The sequence below is a fragment of the Oncorhynchus clarkii genome, unplaced genomic scaffold, assembly GCF_045791955.1.
Source record: "Oncorhynchus clarkii lewisi isolate Uvic-CL-2024 unplaced genomic scaffold, UVic_Ocla_1.0 unplaced_contig_4810_pilon_pilon, whole genome shotgun sequence".
NCBI lineage: Eukaryota > Metazoa > Chordata > Actinopteri > Salmoniformes > Salmonidae > Oncorhynchus > Oncorhynchus clarkii.
Window position 1 is genome coordinate 41,657 of NW_027261045.1, and position 19,283 is coordinate 60,939.

The 19,283-nt window shown below is 47.2% G+C and overlaps 2 protein-coding genes across 2 annotated transcripts; both read right to left on the reverse strand.

The window, feature by feature from the left end:
• Positions 1–3,632: 3,632 nt before the first annotated feature.
• On the reverse strand, positions 3,633–5,361 carry LOC139403928 (hatching enzyme 1.2-like). Its single transcript, XM_071147134.1, has 2 exons — positions 5,129–5,361; positions 3,633–4,637 (listed from the first exon to the last, which is right to left on the reverse strand). The coding sequence occupies exons 1-2, from the start codon at positions 5,350–5,352 to the stop codon at positions 4,061–4,063; spliced, it is 801 nt and encodes a 266-aa protein (XP_071003235.1). The 5' UTR covers positions 5,353–5,361; the 3' UTR covers positions 3,633–4,060.
• A 9,021-nt stretch (positions 5,362–14,382) lies between these two features.
• LOC139403925 (hatching enzyme 1.2-like) lies at positions 14,383–16,144 on the reverse strand. Its single transcript, XM_071147131.1, has 2 exons — positions 15,909–16,144; positions 14,383–15,429 (listed from the first exon to the last, which is right to left on the reverse strand). The coding sequence occupies exons 1-2, from the start codon at positions 16,133–16,135 to the stop codon at positions 14,853–14,855; spliced, it is 804 nt and encodes a 267-aa protein (XP_071003232.1). The 5' UTR covers positions 16,136–16,144; the 3' UTR covers positions 14,383–14,852.
• Between the last annotated feature and the right edge of the window lie 3,139 nt (positions 16,145–19,283).

Sequence of the window (19,283 nt, forward strand, 5' to 3'; positions counted from 1 at the left end):
TGAATAACCTACTACTCTATTACCCCCTGTGAATACCCTACTACTCTCTTACCCCTTGTGAATAACCTACTGCACTTTTACCCCCTGGGAATACCATATTATCCCCTGTGAATACCCTACTACTCTATTACCCCCTGTGTGTACCCTATTACCCTTTTACCCCCCTGTGAATACCCTACTACCCCGTGTGAATACTGTACATTTCATTACTTCTGCCAATATAAACAAAACAAATAGAGGATATACAGCTGTGTCCTCCACCCCTGGTTGTATTCACCAGGCAGGTCTCTGTGTTGCCAGATGGACTCCGGCCTTCTGAGCTGCGTCCAAACAGCAGCTGAAGCTCTTTTTAAAGTCCTGTTTCAGTCTCCTTTTCACCTAATTTTAACACCTGGTTAATTTAACAAGAGCCGCATCTCAATAGCTGGATTTCCACTGCATATATTTCTTTTCTCATGTCAGCCTCACTGATTCTTTTCTTCCTTAAATAATTATTAGTGTTTTTTTTTCTTCCCAGCCCTCTATTCATGTCATTGTATTTGTGTATATTCCTAGTGTCTTTATTGTGTTTAGGTGAGAGAAATGATGTCATTGTAGTTGTGAATATTCCTAGTGTCTTATTGCGTTTAGGTGAGAGAAATGATGTCATTGTAGTTGTGACAGAAGTGATGTAACTCTAGTGCTGATTGGAGGAAGAATGTCTTGGATCAGGACAGACATGGAGGACATGGAGGACTTGTGTGCCCAGTCTGTTAACTCTGTTAACTGTTTTTTTATTTACGGATAGCCAGGTTCACAGTTCAACACAAATACATAATTTACAAACAAAGCATCTCTGTTTAGTGAGTTCTCCAGATCAGATGCAGTAGGGATGACCAGGGATGTTCTCTGTTTAGTGAGTCCTCCAGATCAGAGGCAGTAGGGATGACCAGGGATAATCTCTTGATAAGTGTATGAATTAGACAATTTTCCTGTCCTGCCAATCATTAAAAAAAATGTAACGAGTACTGTTGGCTGTCAAGGAAACTGTAAGGAGTACCTTATTTTCTTTAGGAATGTAAATGCAGTAAAAGTTGTCAAATATAAATAGTAAAGTACAGATTACAGTACAGACCCCCCCAAAAACTACTTAAGTAAATATACTTTTAAGTACTACTTAAGTACTTTAAACCACTGTATCAAACCAGTTGCCGTGATAACAGTGTGTTGTTGTGCACTCTCCTCAAACAACTCTCCTGTAATAGCTACTAATAGCTGTAATAGCGGCAGAGTAGCCTAGTGGTTAGAGCGTTGGAATCGTAACCCGAAGGTTGCAAGTTCAAACCCCCGAGCTAACAAGGTACAAATCTGTCGTTCTGCTCCTGAACAGAATGTTAACCCACTAGGTTGTCATTGAAAATAATAATTTATTCTTAACTGACTTGCCTGGTTAAATAAAGGTAAAATAACAATAAATTGGACAGTGCATTTAGATGAACAAGAATTTAAGCTTTCTGATGTTGTCAGACATGTCTATGTCCCGGGAAATTTATATATATTTTTTTACTTACAACGTCATGCTAATCACATTACCGCACGTTAGCTCAACCGTCCCGCGGTACACCGATCCCCGTAGAGGTTAACAAGAGGCACATCTCAATAGGTGGTCTAGGTGGTGGTGGTGGGGGGGGGGGGGGACTTTTCTTATTTTGTTCTCATCACAAATCCCCATCAGACCAACTCAACAAACAAACAAAAAAAAACACTATTTTGCTAAAAACCAAATGTTTTTACCCTTTAGTGTATTTCTACTATTCAACAGGACTAATCACTGGGGGGACGTCTTTAAGGTCTCACTGGGGGGGACGTCTTTAAGGTCTCACTGGGGGGGACGTCTTTAAGGTCTCACTGGGGGGGACGTCTTTAAGGTCTCACTGGGGGGACGTCTTTAAGGTCTCACTGGAGGGACGTCTTTAAGGTCTCACTGGGGGACGTCTTTAAGGTCTCACTGGGGGGACGTCTTTAAGGTCTCACTGGGGGGACGTCTTTAAGGTCTCACTGGGGGGACGTCTTTAAGGTCTCACTGGGGGGGACGTCTTTAAGGTCTCACTGGGGGGACGTCTTTAAGGTCTCACTGGGGGGACGTCTTTAAGGTCTCACTGGGGGGACGTCTTTAAGGTCTCACTGGGGGGGACGTCTTTAAGGTCTCACTGGAGGGACGTCTTTAAGGTCTCACTGGGGGGACGTCTTTAAGGTCTCACTGGGGGACGTCTTTAAGGTCTCACTGGGGGACGTCTTTAAGGTCTCACTGGGGGACGTCTTTAAGGTCTCACTGGGGGGACGTCTTTAAGGTCTCACTGGGGGGACCTCTTTAAGGTCTCACTGGGGGGACGTCTTTAAGGTCTCACTGGGGGGACGTCTTTAAGGTCTCACTGGGGGGACGTCTTTAAGGTCTCACTGGGGGGGACGTCTTTAAGGTCTCACTGGGGGGACGTCTTTAAGGTCTCATTGGGGGGACGTCTTTAAGGTCTCACTGGGGGACGTCTTTAAGGTCTCACTGGAGGGACGTCTTTAAGGTCTCACTGGAGGGACGTCTTTAAGGTCTCACTGGGGGACGTCTTTAAGGTCTCACTGGAGGGACGTCTTTAAGGTCTCACTGGGGGACGTCTTTAAGGTCTCACTGGAGGGACGTCTTTAAGGTCTCACTGGGGGACGTCTTTAAGGTCTCACTGGAGGGACGTCTTTAAGGTCTCACTGGGGGACGTCTTTAAGGTCTCACTGGAGGGACGTCTTTAAGGTCTCACTGGAGGGACGTCATTAAGATCTTACTGGGGGGACGTCTTTAAGGTCTCAGTAGGGTGATTCTCTACTTTTCAACAGGACTAATCACTAGAGGGACGTCTTTAAGGTCTCACTGGGGGGACGTCTTTAAGGTCTCACTGGGGGGACGTCTTTAAGGTCTCACTGGAGGGACGTCTTTAAGGTCTCAGTAGGGTGATTCTCTGCATTTCAACAGGACGAATCACTGGGGGACGTCTTTAAGGTCTCAGTAGTGTGATTCTCTACATTTCAACAGGACGAATCACTGGGGGACGTCTTTAAGGTCTCAGTAGGGTGATTCTCTACTTTTCAACAGGACTAATCACTGGGGGGACGTCTTTAAGGTCTCAGTAGGGTGATTCTCTACATTTCAGACTACCGTCATAGACAGTACAGTGTGAAAACTGCTTCTCCAATAGAAATCCCCCATCACACAACTTTGTTTTGTTTGGTGGTGGTATAAGGGAGATAAAAAGACAGAGATCCAAACTAAATAGAGAGAGATGTCAGCATGTCTGCAGAACGTTTTTGGTTTGTTAGTGTTTAAAATGCACAGTATTTTAAAACATTTTGAGGAGAAACCTGTATTTTTTTGGGGACGTGTGACTCCACTTTGAAGTGATGATTTTGTCAGACCAAACCAGTGACATCTACAGTATAAATCTTAACAAGAAAATAACGTGTGGTTGATTTTTATTTCTGCTTTGTTGTCAGATTCCCAGTGCAGATATTTATGTTGTCCTCTGTCAGCCTCCTTCATTCTCTTCCAAAAATAATTATTATCTTTCATGTCATTGTAGTTGTGAATATTCCTAGTGTCTTATTGTGTTTAGGTGAGATAAATGATGTCATTGTAGTTGTGACAGAAGTGATGTAACTCTAGTGCTGATTGGAGGAAGAATGTCTTGGATCAGGACAGACATGGAGGACTTGTGCCCAGTCTGTTAACTATCACTCACTCACTCACTCACTCACTCACTCACTCACACACACACACACACACACACACACACACACACACACACTAGAAAACACTAGAATTAAACAATAGCATCTGCTTTCAATCTTGTTTATTTTAGATAATTAATTAAGTCATATGATTCAAATAATTTGAGAACTACACAACTACAGCAATGATCTTTTTTAAAAGTAACAACTCAACAATGATTTTAATTCATTAAGATTACATTATATATGTCAGACTTGACTTCCTTCATCTGGTCTTTTCCAGACTTTTCTCCTATGACTTGATGTCTTCCTCTCAGCAGCCGTAGAGTCTGTTGATCCTCAGGATGTCCGTGGTGGACAACCCCTGTCTCTGGCCGATGGGCACGTTGGGGTTGGGGATGGGGGTGATGGTGTCCATCCCGTTGACAGAGAAGGCTGTTTTTCCATAGTGCATGACAGAGCTGTAGTCATAGGGAGTGTTCAGGTTGTTGGTGTTTGATCTATCAAAGTTGTAGGCATTGTTAGAGTCGATGTTACTCCAGTTGATCGTGACGTACTGGTCACGGTCGCTCCTGGTTTGTTCGTGCTGGAAGCCCAGAGCGTGGAGAGTCTCGTGCTGAATGATGCCGAAGTAAACACACCCGTTCATTTGGAGAGAGACTGTCTGTTGGCCTCCCACTCTCCCAAGAGAGGACCAGCACCCGTCTCTGGGCTCGTAGCTGATGAAGTCAACCTGATTCTGCCGAGGCACGAAGCGAATGCAGGTCTTGGAAGGGAAGGCCCGGAGGGCGTTTTCAATGCCCTGCTTGTCAGAGGAACTGAAGCTACTGCTCACTGTGTAGGGCACTTCAACCAGTCCGTTGGAGCCTTTTTTCCAGAAGCACCCTGCACTGTAAAATGACACTCAGCTGGTTAGTCCATTATATTTGAAAATACAATTATTTTGACCTAAAAAATATATTTGTTATCTTTACTTCAATTTAATTAGTCCTTTACTCTACTTCACTCGTTTAACCAACCTAAAATGTAAATATGTAAATATATCAACATAAGATGCACGTAAAAACAACTCCAAGGGAAATGTTCCCTCAACTTACAAACTTTAAGTTCTAGCAACAACTTTGACACCTGGCTCTGTTTTTAGAGGATTGTGGGTAATGCCACATTCTTTTGACTTTATAATGCTACTTCCTACACAATGTTTGTATGCAGGTTTGAACGAAGCGAAGTATATTTTGTGATCATGCAACTTTCTGAAACACTAAACGTGATGTATATTCAACATAAAAATGCCTCATGTTGGACATACTAAATAAGCTGATGCAGATAGTTTTAAAAGTAGAATTCGCACAATATTGTTTTCAGTGTGTGTTGGTTGTACCTATAGCAAATCATGGCGTTTCTGGTTGTTGGTGCCACCATGTCCCCCTCCAACAGGAACTGACTGGAGCCGTTATTAGTGGTCAGAATTCTCTCAGTGATGTCTACAGCCTCAGGGTCGTCTGTTAGGATCTCTGGTCCACTTCCATCCTCCATGAGAGGGTTGGCCTGAGAGAGGCCCAGCAGCAGCAGCAGCAGCAAGGTGAGAGAGGGGCTTTGCTCCATCTTCAGTTGTGTGGAGAGGAGAGACTCTGGATGGCTCCTTGGATCTGACAGTGGAGATACTCTAGATGGCTTCTTGGTCCTGGAGATGCTTTGGAGAGTCTTGATGTGTGATTCTGTCTGGTCAGTCCTGGGCTTTTTATACAGTCCTCCTCAGGTGTGTCTGCTGGAGGATTCTGGGTTGGGGTCCATGTTGTTAGTCCTAAATAAACCTCTGAAGGGAGGGCTCCACCACCACACCTACAGTTTCAACATGGTTTTAATCCATACAGGTCCATTTACACCTGGCCATGCCTACTCAACAAATAGGTCACACACTAATGTAATGACAGTTGACTCTACTACAATGATGTGCTGAGGAACGTGTCAGATTGAGCAGGCCACTGGTTAAATATTGTCACATTTGCCATGTCCTGTTTGACAAATGCTATAGAACAGGGAAACAAGTTGTTCAGACAAACTCATCGTTTTAATATTTGTCTGGGAATATGAATCAAATGTATTGGAAGAATTATGTTTGTTATAGATTGTGGTAGTGTAAGGCTCCGGGTGTCGTGGGTGTGGAGTCAAATGCAGGAGACAGAGAGTTCAATGCTGTGTGTCTTTTAATAGCACCAACGCACCACAGGGTGCTCACAAAAGTTACGTTCCCAAACACAGGGAATCAAAATGTACAATGGAAAAAATCACGACCAGGCACTAACACGTACCTCTACAACAGAGCCGAAGGTTACACTGAAATAATCCCGCACAACAACCAGGCGGGCCGGCTGTCTAATAAAGACAAACTAATTAAACATAAACAGGTGCTACCACTCAACATACAAGGAGGGGGAGGAAAGACAATCAGTGGCAGCTAATAGGCCGGTGACGACGACCGCCGAGCGCCACCCGCCCGGGAAGGGGAAACACCCTCGGTCGGACTCGTGACAGTACCCCCCCCCCCCCCCCTCCCGACGCGCGGCTCCCGCAGCGCGCCGACACCGGCCTCGAGGTCGCCCCGGAGGACGAGGTGCAGGGCGATCCGGATGGAGGCGATGGAAATCCCTCAACATGGATGGATCCAAGATGTCCCCCACCGGTACCCAGCACCTCTCCTCCGGACCGTACCCCTCCCAGTCCACGAGGTACTGCAGGCCCCTCACCCGGCGTCTTGAGTCCAGAATGGCCCGGATCGTGTACGCCGGGGACCCCTCGATGTCCAGAGGGGGGGGGGAGGGACCTCCGGCACCTCACTGTCCTGCAGGGGACCAGCTACCACCGGGCTGAGGAGAGACACATGAAACGAGGGGTTAATACGATAATAGGAAGGGAGTTGTAATCGATAACACACCTCGTTTATCCTCCTCAGGACTTTAAAGGGCCCTACACACTGCGGACCCAGCTTCCGGCAGGGCAAGCGGAGAGGTAGGTTTCGGGTCGAGAGCCAGACCCTGTCCCCCGGTACAAACACAGGGGCCTCACTGCGGTGGCGGTCAGCACTCCTCTTCTGCCGTCCACTCGCTTGTCGTAGAGATTCCTGGACGCCCCTCCAGGTCTCCTTGGAGTGCTGCACCCATTCCTCCACCGCAGGAGCCTCGGTCTGGCTCGGATGCCATGGTGCCAGGATCGGCTGGTACCCCAACACACACTGAAAAGGGGACACGTTAGTAGAGGAGTGGCGTAGGGAGTTCTGAGCCATTTCAGCCCAGGAAATGTATCGTGCCCACTCCCCTGGCCGATCCTGGCAATACGACCGCAGAAACCTACCCACCTCCTGGTTCACTCTCTCCACCTGCCCATTACTCTCGGGGTGATAACCGGAGGTCAGGCTGACAGAGACCCCCAAGCGTTCCATGAACGCTCTTCATACCCGAGACGTGAATTGGGGGCCCCGATCAGAAACGATGTCCTCCGGCACCCCGTAGTGCCGAAAGACATGGGTGAATAACGCCTCCGCAGTCTGTAGGGCTGTAGGGATACCGGGCAACGGGAGGAGACGGCAGGACTTAGAGAACCGATCCACAATCACTAGAACCGTGGTGTTCCCCTGAGACGGCGGAAGATCGGTCAGGAAATCTATGGACAGATGTGACCATGGCCGCTGTGGAACGGGGAGGGGTTGTAGCTTCCCTCTAGGAAGGTGCCTAGGAGCCTTACTCTGAGCGCACACTGAACATGAGGAGACATAACCCTTAACGTCCTTAGCCAACGTAGGCCACCAATACCTCCCCTGAAGGCTCCCCACTGTCCTCGTCACCCCAGGATGACCCGAGGAGGGTAGGACGTGAGCCCACCGAATCAGTTTGTCCCGAACACCAAGCGGCACGTACCTTCGCCCCGCTGGACACTGAGGAGGCGTGGGTTCAGCCCGTAACGCCCGCTCGATGTCCGAGTACTCCTCCCATACCACTGGGGCTACCAGCTTTGAGGCGGGAAGGATGGGAGTAGGTTCGGTGGACCCATCCTCCGGGTCGTAAAGGCGGGACAGTGCGTCAGCCTTTACTTTCTGGGAGCCCGGTCTATAAGACAAAGTAAACCGGAACCGGGTGAAGAATATGGCCCACCTTGCCTGACGTGGGTTAAGTCTTCTAGCTGCCCGAATATACTCCAGATTCTGGTGGTCGTTCCAGATGAGAAAGGGGTGTTTAGCCCCCTCAAGCCAGTGTCTCCACACCTTCAGAGCTCTAACCACTAGCAACTCCCGGTCCCCCACATCATAGTTACGCTCCGCTGGGCTGAGCTTCCTTGAGAAGAAAGCGCAGGGGCGGAGTTTTGGTGGCGTACCCGAGCGCTGTGATAGCACGGCACCCACCCCAGCCTCGGACGCGTCCACCTCCACTATGAATGCTAGAGAGTGGTACGGATGCGCCAACACGGGCACATCAGTGAACAGCGCCTTCAACTTGTTGAATGCTCCGTCCGCCTCTGCTGACCACTGCAACCGCACCGGGCCCCCCTTCAGCAGTGAGGTTATGGGAGCCGCTATCTGGCCAAAACCCCGGATAAACCTCCGGTAGTAGTTGGCAAAACCCAAAAAACGCTGCACCTCCTTTACCGTGGTCGGAGTCGGCCAATTACGCACGGCCCTAATGCGGTCCCCCTCCATCACTACCCCGAGGTGGAAATGCGATATCCCAGAAAAGAGACGGCTCGTTTAGAGAACACGCATTTCTCCGCCTTGACGTATAGGTCATGCTCCAGCAGTCTACCAAGCACCTTGCGCACCAGAGACACATGCGCGGTGTGAGTGGCCGAGTAGATCAGAATGTCATCGATATAAACAAACACTCCCTGCCCGCACAGGTCCCTGAGAATCTCCTACCACCACACCTACAGTTTCAACATGGTTTTAATCCATACAGGTCCATTTACACCTGGTCATGCCTACTCAACAAATAGGTCACCATCCAAAGTGGAATTAATAACTTCACCATGAGCGGTTTCCTTCCTCTCTGGCAACTCAGTTAGGAGGGACGACTATATCTTTGTAGTGACTTGGTGTACTGATACACCATCCAAAGTGTAATTAATAACTTCACCATGATCAAAGGGAAATTCAATGTCTGCTTTTTTGTATTGTTTACCCATCTACCAATAGATCAAATCAAATGTTATTGGTCACAAACACGCGTTTAGCAGATGTCATTGTGGGTTTAGCGAAATGCTTGTTCTTCTACCTCTGACGAGTGCATTAATATCTAACAAGATATCTAACAATTACACAACATATTCACCAATACACACGTCTAGTAAAGGAATGGAATCAAGAATATAAAAATATATGGACGAGCAATGTCAGATTGGTATAGAATAAGATACAGCAGGATAGTGTAGGATACAGTATATACATAGGAGATGGGTAATGCAAGATATTTTGACGTTATTAAAGTGACTCGTGATCCATTTATTAAAGTGGCCAGGGATTTCAAGTCTATGTATATAGGGCAGCAGCCTCTAATGTGCTAGTGATGGCTATTTAACAGTCTGATGGCCTTGAGATAGAAGCTGTTTTTCAGTCTCTCTGTCCCAGCTTTGATGTACCTGTACTGACCTCACCTTCTGGATGATAGAGGAGTAAATTGGCAGTGACTCGGGTGGTTGTTGTCCTGGAGGGCAGGTAATTTCTCCCCGTGATGCTTAAGGCAGACCGCGTAACCCTCTGGAGAGTCCTGCAGGTGCAGGTGGTGCAGTTGCCGTACCAGGCGGGGATACAGCCCGACAGAATGCTCTCGATTGTGCATCTGTAAAAGTTTGTGAGGGTTTTAGGTGACAAGTCAAATTTCTTTAGCCTCCTGAGGTTGAAGAGTTGATGTTACACCTTCCTTACCACGCCATCTGTGTGAGTGACCCATCTCAGTTAGTCAGTGATGTGTATGCCGAGGAACTTGAAGCTTTCCACCTTGTCCACTGCGGTCCCGTCGATGTGAATAGGGTGCTGCTCTCTCTGCTCTTTCCTGAAGTCCACAACATTTTCCTTTGTTTTGTTGACTTTGAATAAGAGGTTATTTTCCTGGCACCACACTCCCAGAGCCCTCTCCTCCTCCCTGCAGGCTGTCTCATCATTGTTGGTAATCAAGCCTACTACTGTTGTGTCATCTGCGAACTTGATGATTGAGTTGGAGGTCATGGGTGAGCATGGAGTACAGGAGGGGACTGAGCACGCACCCTTGTGGGGCCCCAGTGTTGATGATCAGCGAAGTGAAGGTGTTGTTTCCTACCTTCATCACCTGGGGGAGGCCCGTCAGGAATTCCAGGACCCAATTGCACAGGACTGGGGTTCAGTCCCAGGGCCTCAAGCTTAATGATCAACTTGGAGGGTACTATGGTGTTGAATGCTGAGCTATAGTCAATGACCAGCATTCTTACATATGTATTCCTCTTGTCTATATGGGTTAGGGCAGTGTGCAGTGTGATGGTGGTTGCATCGTCTGTGGATCTATTGGGGCGGTAAGCAAATTGAAGTGGGTCTAGGGTGACAGGCAGGGTAGAGGTGATTTGATCCTTGACTAGTCTCCCAAAGCACTTCGTGATGACAGAAGTGAGTGTTACGGGGCGATAGTCATTTAGTTCTGTTACCTTTGCTTTCTTGGGTACAGGAACAATGGTGGCCATCTTGAAGCATGTGGGGACAGCAGACTGGGATAGGGAGAGATTTAATATGTCCATAAACACACCAGCCAGCTGGTCTGCACATGCTCTGATGACGCGGCTGGGGATGCCGTCTGGGTCGGCAGCCTTGCGAGGGTTAACAGGTGCATCAAGCACATTGATGGCTACAGCAACTGTTTGCCAGCAGTTATCTTGGCCAAAGGCTTCACAACCAAGTTTTAGTTCCTCATTTTGTCCTGGCCATTTGTTTGTATTTTCTAAATGAAGTTGTTTCAAAAAACTCAATTTTGTTCTGCATTGGTGAAAATCTAATAACAACGTGTGGAGACCAAAAGTTGTTTTCAATTTCAACTTATTTGAGAAGAAATAGGGAATTATTTAATAAAAGTGCAACTGTAGGTCTTAACAAATCCAGTTTCTTCTATTCCACAAGGTGATAAACTGATGTGTTTTGAATGACGCAATGAATGAGTCTTTTCCAGTAAGTAATCACAGGCCCACTATTAGGATAGCTGTGAAGCTTTTGCATCGGCAGGACAGAACGGAAGCATCTCCTAAACTCAAGGGTGGGTGGGGGGGGTGTCTCTTTGCTAACAACAGCTGGTGCGCAATCTCTAATATTAAGGAAGTCTGGATGAGAGTTTTCATCTATATTTTTCATGGCTGTCTATTTACCACCAAAAGCAGATGCTGGTACTCAACGAGATATATAGGGCCAAAGGCCAAGAAGAAAATGCTCATCCAGAGGCAGCACTCCTAGTGGCCGGTGATTTTTTTTAATACAGGAAAACCGAAATCCTTTAAACCTGATTTCTACCAGCATGTCCTAATTTCTACCAGCTTGTCACCTGTGCAACGAGAGGGGGGGGCGGACGAACTCTAGATCACCTCTACTCAACACACAGAGATGTATACAAAACTCTCTCTCGCCCTCCATTTGGTAAATCTGACTATAACACTATCCTCTTGATTCCTGCTTACAAGCAAGAACTCAAACAGGAAGTACCAGTGACACGCTCAATTCAGAAGTGGTCCGATGAAGCGGTTGCTAAGCGACAGGACTGTTTCTCTAGCACAGACTGGAATATGTTGCGGGATTCATCCGATGTTTTTGTGGAGTTCACCACATCAGTCACCGGCTTCATTGACCTCTCTAGGGTAGGGGGCAGCATTCGGAATTTTGGATGAAAAGCATGCCCAAATTAAACAGCCTGCTACTCGGGCCCAGAAGATATGATATGCATATAACTGGTAGATTTGGATAGAAAACACTCTAAAGTTTCCAAAACTGTTACAATAGTGTCTGTGAGTATAACAGAACTGATTTATCAGGCGAAGACAAATCCATTCAGGAAGTAGTTTTTTTTGTGGTCTTGTAGTTTTCTATTCAATGCCATTACTCCATCCATTGACTTAGGACTCCGTTTGCAGTTCCTATGCCTTCCACTAGATGTCAACAGTCTTTAGAAATCGTTTCAGGCTTGTATTCTTATAAATGAGGGAGTAAGACCAGTCTGAACGAGTGGACCCTAAGGTGACGCAGCGTTTTTTCAGGCGCATGTGCATTTCTTGTTTACCTTTTATATTGACAACGTTATTGTCCGGTTGAAATATTAGAGATCATTTAGGCTAAAAACAACCTGAGGATTGAATATAGACATCGTTTGACATGTTTCTATGAACTTTACGGATACAATTTGGATTTTTTTGTCTGATTGTTTTGACTGAGTTTGAGCCTGTGGATTACTGAAGAAAACACGCTAACAAAACTGAGGTTTTTGGATATAAAGAGACATCATTGAACAAAAGGAACATTTATTGAGTAAATTAATGTCTTCTGATTGCCACCATATGAAGATCATCAAAGCTAAGGGATTCATTTTATCTCTATTTCTGAGTTTTGTAACGCTTCTGCTTGGCTGGTTACTGTTTGTAATATTTTGTCAACTGGGCTATGTTCTGGGCTAGGTATGTTCTGGGCTAGGTATGCTTTCGCCGAAAAGCATTTTATAAATATGACACTGTGGTTGGTTTAACAAGAAGTTCATCTTTAAACCTATGTAAAACATGTTTTGTTTTCTGAATTTTTATAATGAGCATTTCTGTAATTGAATTTGGCGCTCTGCAACCTCACTGGATGTTGGTCAGATGGCCAGATGTCCCACATACCCTAGAGAGGTTAATAAGTGCATCGACAACGTCATCTCCAGTAACCCGTGCGTACATTTCCAAACCAGAAGCCATTGATTACAGACAACATCCGCACTGAGCTAAATGCTAGAGCTTTCTAGGACCGGGACACTAGTTTTTATTGACAAGCTGAATGTACCGAGCTGTCTGTTTTTAAAATACTAGCACACATCTCGGACAACAATGCGTACCCCACAAGACATGCCCCAGAGGTCTCTTCACAGTCCCCAAGTCCAGAAAAGATTATGGGAGGCGCACAGTACTACATAGAGCCATGACTACATGGAACTCTATTCCACATCAGGTAACTAATTCAAGCAGTAGAATCAGATTTAAAAAGCAGGTAAAAATACACCTTATGGAACAACAGGGACTGTGAAGACACACACAGCAAGCTACAGAGACATGCATTCACATACATTGTGATATTGTTGTATGGTGGTTTTGAACATTTTGCTTTGTGTAGAGATGTTATATGATGTACTGTTTTATCTTTAGTTCATTCAGTACAAACATAGTTCACTGTTTTAATCTGTTGTTTTATATGTGACACTTCAGTCGGTTGTAGTAATGCTGTAAAGGTGGTTGCTAACCGCCATATAAAGTCCAAAGGACAAGAAGTCTGAAGGAAGGAGGAGAGATGACGAGAAACTCATTTCCTTTACCGTTTTTTCTGTGAATTTATTGTCGGAGTAGAGGACCTTGTGCTTTATCCCATGAGCTAGCAACAGCAATCTAGCTAACTAAATTGCCATAAATGTTCAATGCTTTTTGACCTGTCCCCAAATTAATATAATTGTTCCTCCTGATTGCGTCTGGTGTGGGTGAACAAAATCAACTTGTGAGCGAATACAGGGCTTCCAAACTATTAAGGATTACAAAGGGGAACCCAGCCACGAGCTGCCCAGTGACACAAGCCTACCAGATGTGCTAAATGCATGCTACGCTTGCTCTGAGTCGAACAACACTGAACCATGCGTGAGAACACCAGCTGTTCTGGATGACTTTGTGTTCATGCTTTCCGTAGCCGATGTGATCTTTTTAAACAGTTGAAAGTTCACAAGCCCGTAGGGTCAGACGGATTACCAGGACGTGTTCTCCGAGCATGCGCTGACAAGTGTATTCACTGACATTTTCAACCTCTCCCTGACCCAGTCTGTAAGACCTACATTTTTCAAGCAGACCACCATAGTCCCTGTGCACAAGAACACCATGGTAACCTATTTAAATTATCATCGCCCCGTAGCACTCACATCTGTAGCTATGAAATTATTTGAAAGTCTGGGCATGACACCCATTAACACAATCATCCCAGAAACCCTAGACCCAGTCCAATTTGCATTCCGCCCCAACAGATCCACAGATGATGGAATCTCTATTGCACTCCACACTGCCCTTTCCCACCTGGACAAAAGGAACACCTACGTAAGAATGTTGTTCATTGACTACAGCTCAGCGTTCAACACCATAGTGCCCTCCAAGATCCAAGATAAATAGAGAGAGACGGTAGTCAGCATGTCTGCAGAAGGTTTTGGTTTGTTAGTCTTCAATGCACAGCATTTTAAAAAGTTTTGAGGAGGAACCTGTATTTTTTGGGGGACGTGTGACTCCACATTGAAGTGCTGATTTTGTCAGACCAAACCAGTGACATCTACAGTATAAATCTTAACAAGAAAATAATGTGTGGTTGATTTTTATTTCTGCTTTATTGTCAGATTCCCAGAGCAGATATTTATTTTGTCCTCTGTCAGCCTCCTTCATTCTCTTCCAAAAATAATTATTATCTTTCATGTCATTGTAGTTGTGAATATTCCTAGTGTCTTATTGTGTTTAGGTGATAGAAATGATGTCATTGTAGTTGTGACAGAAGTGATGTAACTCTAGTGCTGATTGGAGGAAGAATGTCTTGGATCAGGACAGACATGGAGGACTTGTGCCCAGTCTGTTAACTATCACTCACTCACTCACTCACTCATTCACACACACATTGCACACACTATAAAACACTGGAATTACACAATAGCATCTGCTTTCAATCTTGTTTATTTTAGATAATTAATTACGTAATATGATTAAACTACACAACTACAGCAATGATCATTTTTTTAAAGTTACAACTCAACAATGATTTTAAATCAATAAGATTACATTATATATTTCAGACTTGACTTCCTTCATCTGGTCTTTTCCAGACTTTTCTCCTGTGACTTGATGTCTTCCTCTCAGCAGCCGTAGAGTCTGTTGATCCTCAGGATGTCCGTGGTGGACAACCCCTGTCTCTGGCCGATGGGCACGTTGGGGTTGGGGATGGGGGTGATGGTGTCCATCCCGTTGACAGAGAAGGCTGTTTTTCCATAGTGCATGACAGAGCTGTAGTCATAGGGAGTGTTCAGGTTGTTGGTGTTTGATCTATCAAAGTTGTAGGCATTGTTAGAGTCGATGTTACTCCAGTTGATCGTGACGTACTGGTCACGGTCGCTCCTGGTTTGTTCGTGCTGGAAACCCAGAGCGTGGAGAGTCTCGTGCTGAATGATGCCGAAGTAAACACACCCGTCCATTTGGAGAGAGACCGTCTGTTGGCCTCCCACTCTCCCAAGAGGGGACCAGCACCCGTCTCTGGGCTCGTAGCTGATGAAGTCAACCTGATTCTGCCAAGGCACGAAGCGAATGCAGGTCTTGGAAGTGAAGGCCAGTAGGGCGTTTTCAATGCCCTGCTTGTCAGAGGAACTGAAGCTACTGCTCACTGTGTAGGGCACTTCAACCAATCCGTTGGAGCCTTTTTTCCAGAAGCACCCTGCACTGTAAAATAACATTCAGCTGGTTAGTCAATTATATTTAAAAATTACAATTATTTTGACCTAAAAAAATATATTTGTTATCTTTACTTCAATATAATTAGTACTTTACTCTACTTCACTCGTTTAACCAACCTGAAATGTAAATATGTAAATATATCAACATACGATGCACGTAAAAACAACTCCAAGGGAAATTTTCCCTCAACTTAAGTTCTAGCAACAACTTTGACACCTGTCTCTGTTTTTACAGGATTGTGGGTAATTCCACATTCTTTGACTTTATAATGCTACTTTCAATGTTTGTATGCAGGTTTGAATGAAGATAAGTATATTTTGTGATAATGTAACTTTCTGAAACACTAAAAGTGTAGTATGTTCAACATAAAAATACTCCATGTTGGAAATACTCAAAAAAGCTGATGCAGATAGTTTAAAAAGTAGAATTTGCACAATATTGTTTTCAGTGTGTGTTGGTTGTACCTATAGCAAATCATGGCGTTTCTGGTTGTTGGTGCCACCATGTCCCCCTCCAACAGGAACTGACTGGAGCCGTTATTAGTGGTCAGAATTCTCTCAGTGATGTCTACAGCCTCAGGGTTGTCTGTTAGGATCTCTGGTCCACTTCCATCCTCCATGAGAGGGTTGGCCTGAGAGAGGCCCAGCAGCAGCAGCACCAGCAGCAGGGTGAGAGAGGGGCTTTGCTCCATCTTCAGTTGTGTGGAGAGGAGAGACTCTGGATGGCTCCTTGGATCTGACAGTGGAGATACTCTAGATGGCTTCTTGGTTCCTGGAGATGCTTTGGAGAGTCTTGATGTGTGATTCTGTCTGGTCAGTCCTGGGCTTTTTATACAGTCCTCCTCAGGTGTGTCTGCTGGAGGATTCTGGGTTGGGGTCCATGTTGTTAGTCCTAAATAAACCTCTGAAGGGAGGGCTCCTACCACCACACCTACAGTTTCAACATGGTTTTAATCCATACAGGTCCGTTTACACCTGGCCATGCCTACTCAACAAATAGGTCACACACTAATGTAATGACAGTTGACTCTACTACAATGATGTGCTGAGGAACGTGTCAGATTGAGCCGGCCACTGGTTAAATATTGTCACATTTGCCATGTCCTGTTTGACAAATGCTATAGAACTGGGAAACAAGTTGTTCAGACAAACTCATCGTTTTAATATTTGTCTGGAAATATGAATCAAATGTATTGGAAGAATTATGTTTGTTATAGATTGTGGTAGTGTAAGGCTCCGGGTGTCGTGGGTGTGGAGTCAAATGCAGGAGACAGAGAGTTCAATGCTGTGTGTCTTTTAATAGCACCAACGCACCACAGGGTGCTCACAAAAGTTACGTTCCCAAACACAGGGAATCAAAATGTACAATGGAAAAAATCACGACCAGGCACTAACACGTACCTCTACAACAGAGCCGAAGGTTACACTGAAATAATCCCGCACAACAACCAGGCGGGCCGGCTGTCTAATAAAGACAAACTAATTAAACATAAACAGGTGCTACCACTAAACATACAAGGAGGGGGAGGAAAAACAATCAGTGGCAGCTAATAGGCCGGTGACGACGACCGCCGAGCGCCACCCGCCCGGGAAGGGGAAACACCCTCGGTCGGACTCGTGACAGTACCCCCCCCCCCCCCCTGACGCGCGGCTCCCGCAGCGCGCCGACACCGGCCTCGAGGTCGCCCCGGAGGACGAGGTGCAGGGCGATCCGGATGGAGGCGATGGAAATCCCTCAACATGGATGGATCCAAGATGTCCCCCACCGGTACCCAGCACCTCTCCTCCGGACCGTACCCCTCCCAGTCCACGAGGTACTGCAGGCCCCTCACCCAGCGTCTTGAGTCCAGAATGGCCCGGATCGTGTACGCCGGGGACCCCTCGATGTCCAGAGGGGGGGGGGGGGGGGACCTCCGGCACCTCACTGTCCTGCAGGGGACCAGCTACCACCGGCCTGAGGAGAGACACATGAAATGAGGGGTTAATACGATAATAGGAAGGGAGTTGTAATCGATAACACACCTCGTTTATTCTCCTCAGGACTTTAAAGGGCCCTACACACTGTGACCCCAGCTTCCGGCAGGGCAAGCGGAGAGGTAGGTTTCGGGTCGAGAGCCAGACCCTGTCCCCCGGTACAAACACGGGGGCCTCACTGCGGTGGCGGTCAACACTCCTCTTCTGCCGTCCACTCGCTTGTCGTAGAGATTCCTGGACGGCCCTCCAGGTCTCCTTGGAGCGCTGCACCCATTCCTCCACCGCAGGAGCCTCGGTCTGGCTCGGATGCCATGGTGCCAGGATTGGCTGGTACCCCAACACACACTGAAAAGGAGACACGTTAGTAGAGGAGTGGCGTAGGGAGTTCTGAGCCATTTCAGCCCAGGAAATGTATCGTGCCCACTCCCCTGGCCGATCCTGGCAATACGACCGCAGAAACCTACCCACCTCCTGGTTCACTCTCTCCACCTGCCCATTACTCTCGGGGTGATAACCGGAGGTCAGGCTGACAGAGACCCCCAAGCGTTCCATGAACGCTCTCCATACCCGAGACGTGAATTGGGGGCCCCGATCAGAAACGATGTCCTCCGGCACCCCGTAGTGCCGAAAGACATGGGTGAATAACGCCTCCGCAGTCTGTAGGGCTGTAGGGATACCGGGCAACGGGAGGAGACGGCAGGACTTAGAGAACCGATCCACAATCACTAGAACCGTGGTGTTCCCCTGAGACGGCGGAAGATCGGTCAGGAAATCTATGGACAGATGTGACCATGGCCGCTGTGGAACGGGGAGGGGTTGTAGCTTCCCTCTAGGAAGGTGCCTAGGAGCCTTACTCTGAGCGCACACTGAACAGGAGGAGACATAACCCTTAACGTCCTTAGCCAACGTAGGCCACCAATACCTCCCCTGAAGGCTCCCCACTGTCCTCGTCACCCCAGGATGACCCGAGGAGGGTAGGACATGAGCCCACCGAATCAGTTTGTCCCGAACACCAAGCGGCACGTACCTTCGCCCCGCTGGACACTGAGGAGGCGCGGGTTCAGCCCGTAACGCCCGCTCGATGTCCGAGTCCACCTCCCATACCACTGGGGCTACCAGCTTTGAGGCGGGAAGGATGGGAGTAGGTTCGGTGGACCCATCCTCCGGGTCGTAAAGGCGGGACAGTGCGTCAGCCTTTACGTTCTGGGAGCCCGGTCTATAAGACAAAGTAAACCGGAACCGGGTGAAGAATATGGCCCACCTTGCCTGACGTGGGTTAAGTCTCCTAGCTGCCCGAATATACTCCAGATTCTGGTGGTCGTTCCAGATGAGAAAGGGGTGTTTAGCCCCCTCAAGCCAGTGTCTCCACACCTTCAGAGCTCTAACCACCGCTAGCAACTCCCGGTCCCCCACATCATAGTTACGCTCCGCTGGGCTGAGCTTCCTTGAGAAGAAAGCGCAGGGGCGGAGTTTTGGTGGCGTACCCGAGCGCTGTGATAGCACGGCACCCACCCCAGCCTCGGACGCGTCCACCTCCACTATGAATGCTAGAGAGTGGTCCGGATGCGCCAACACGGGCGCATCAGTGAACAGCGCCTTCAACTTGTTGAATGCTCCATCCGCCTCTGCTGACCACTGCAACCGCACTGGGCCCCCCTTCAGCAGTGAGGTTATGGGAGCCGCTATCTGGCCAAAACCCCGGATAAACCTCCGGTAGTAGTTGGCAAAACCCAAAAACCGCTGCACCTCCTTTACCGTGGTCGGAGTCGGCCAATTACGCACGGCCCTATTGCGGTCCCCCTCCATCACTACCCCGAGGTGGAAATGTGATATCCCAGAAAAGAGACGGCTCGTTTAGAGAACACG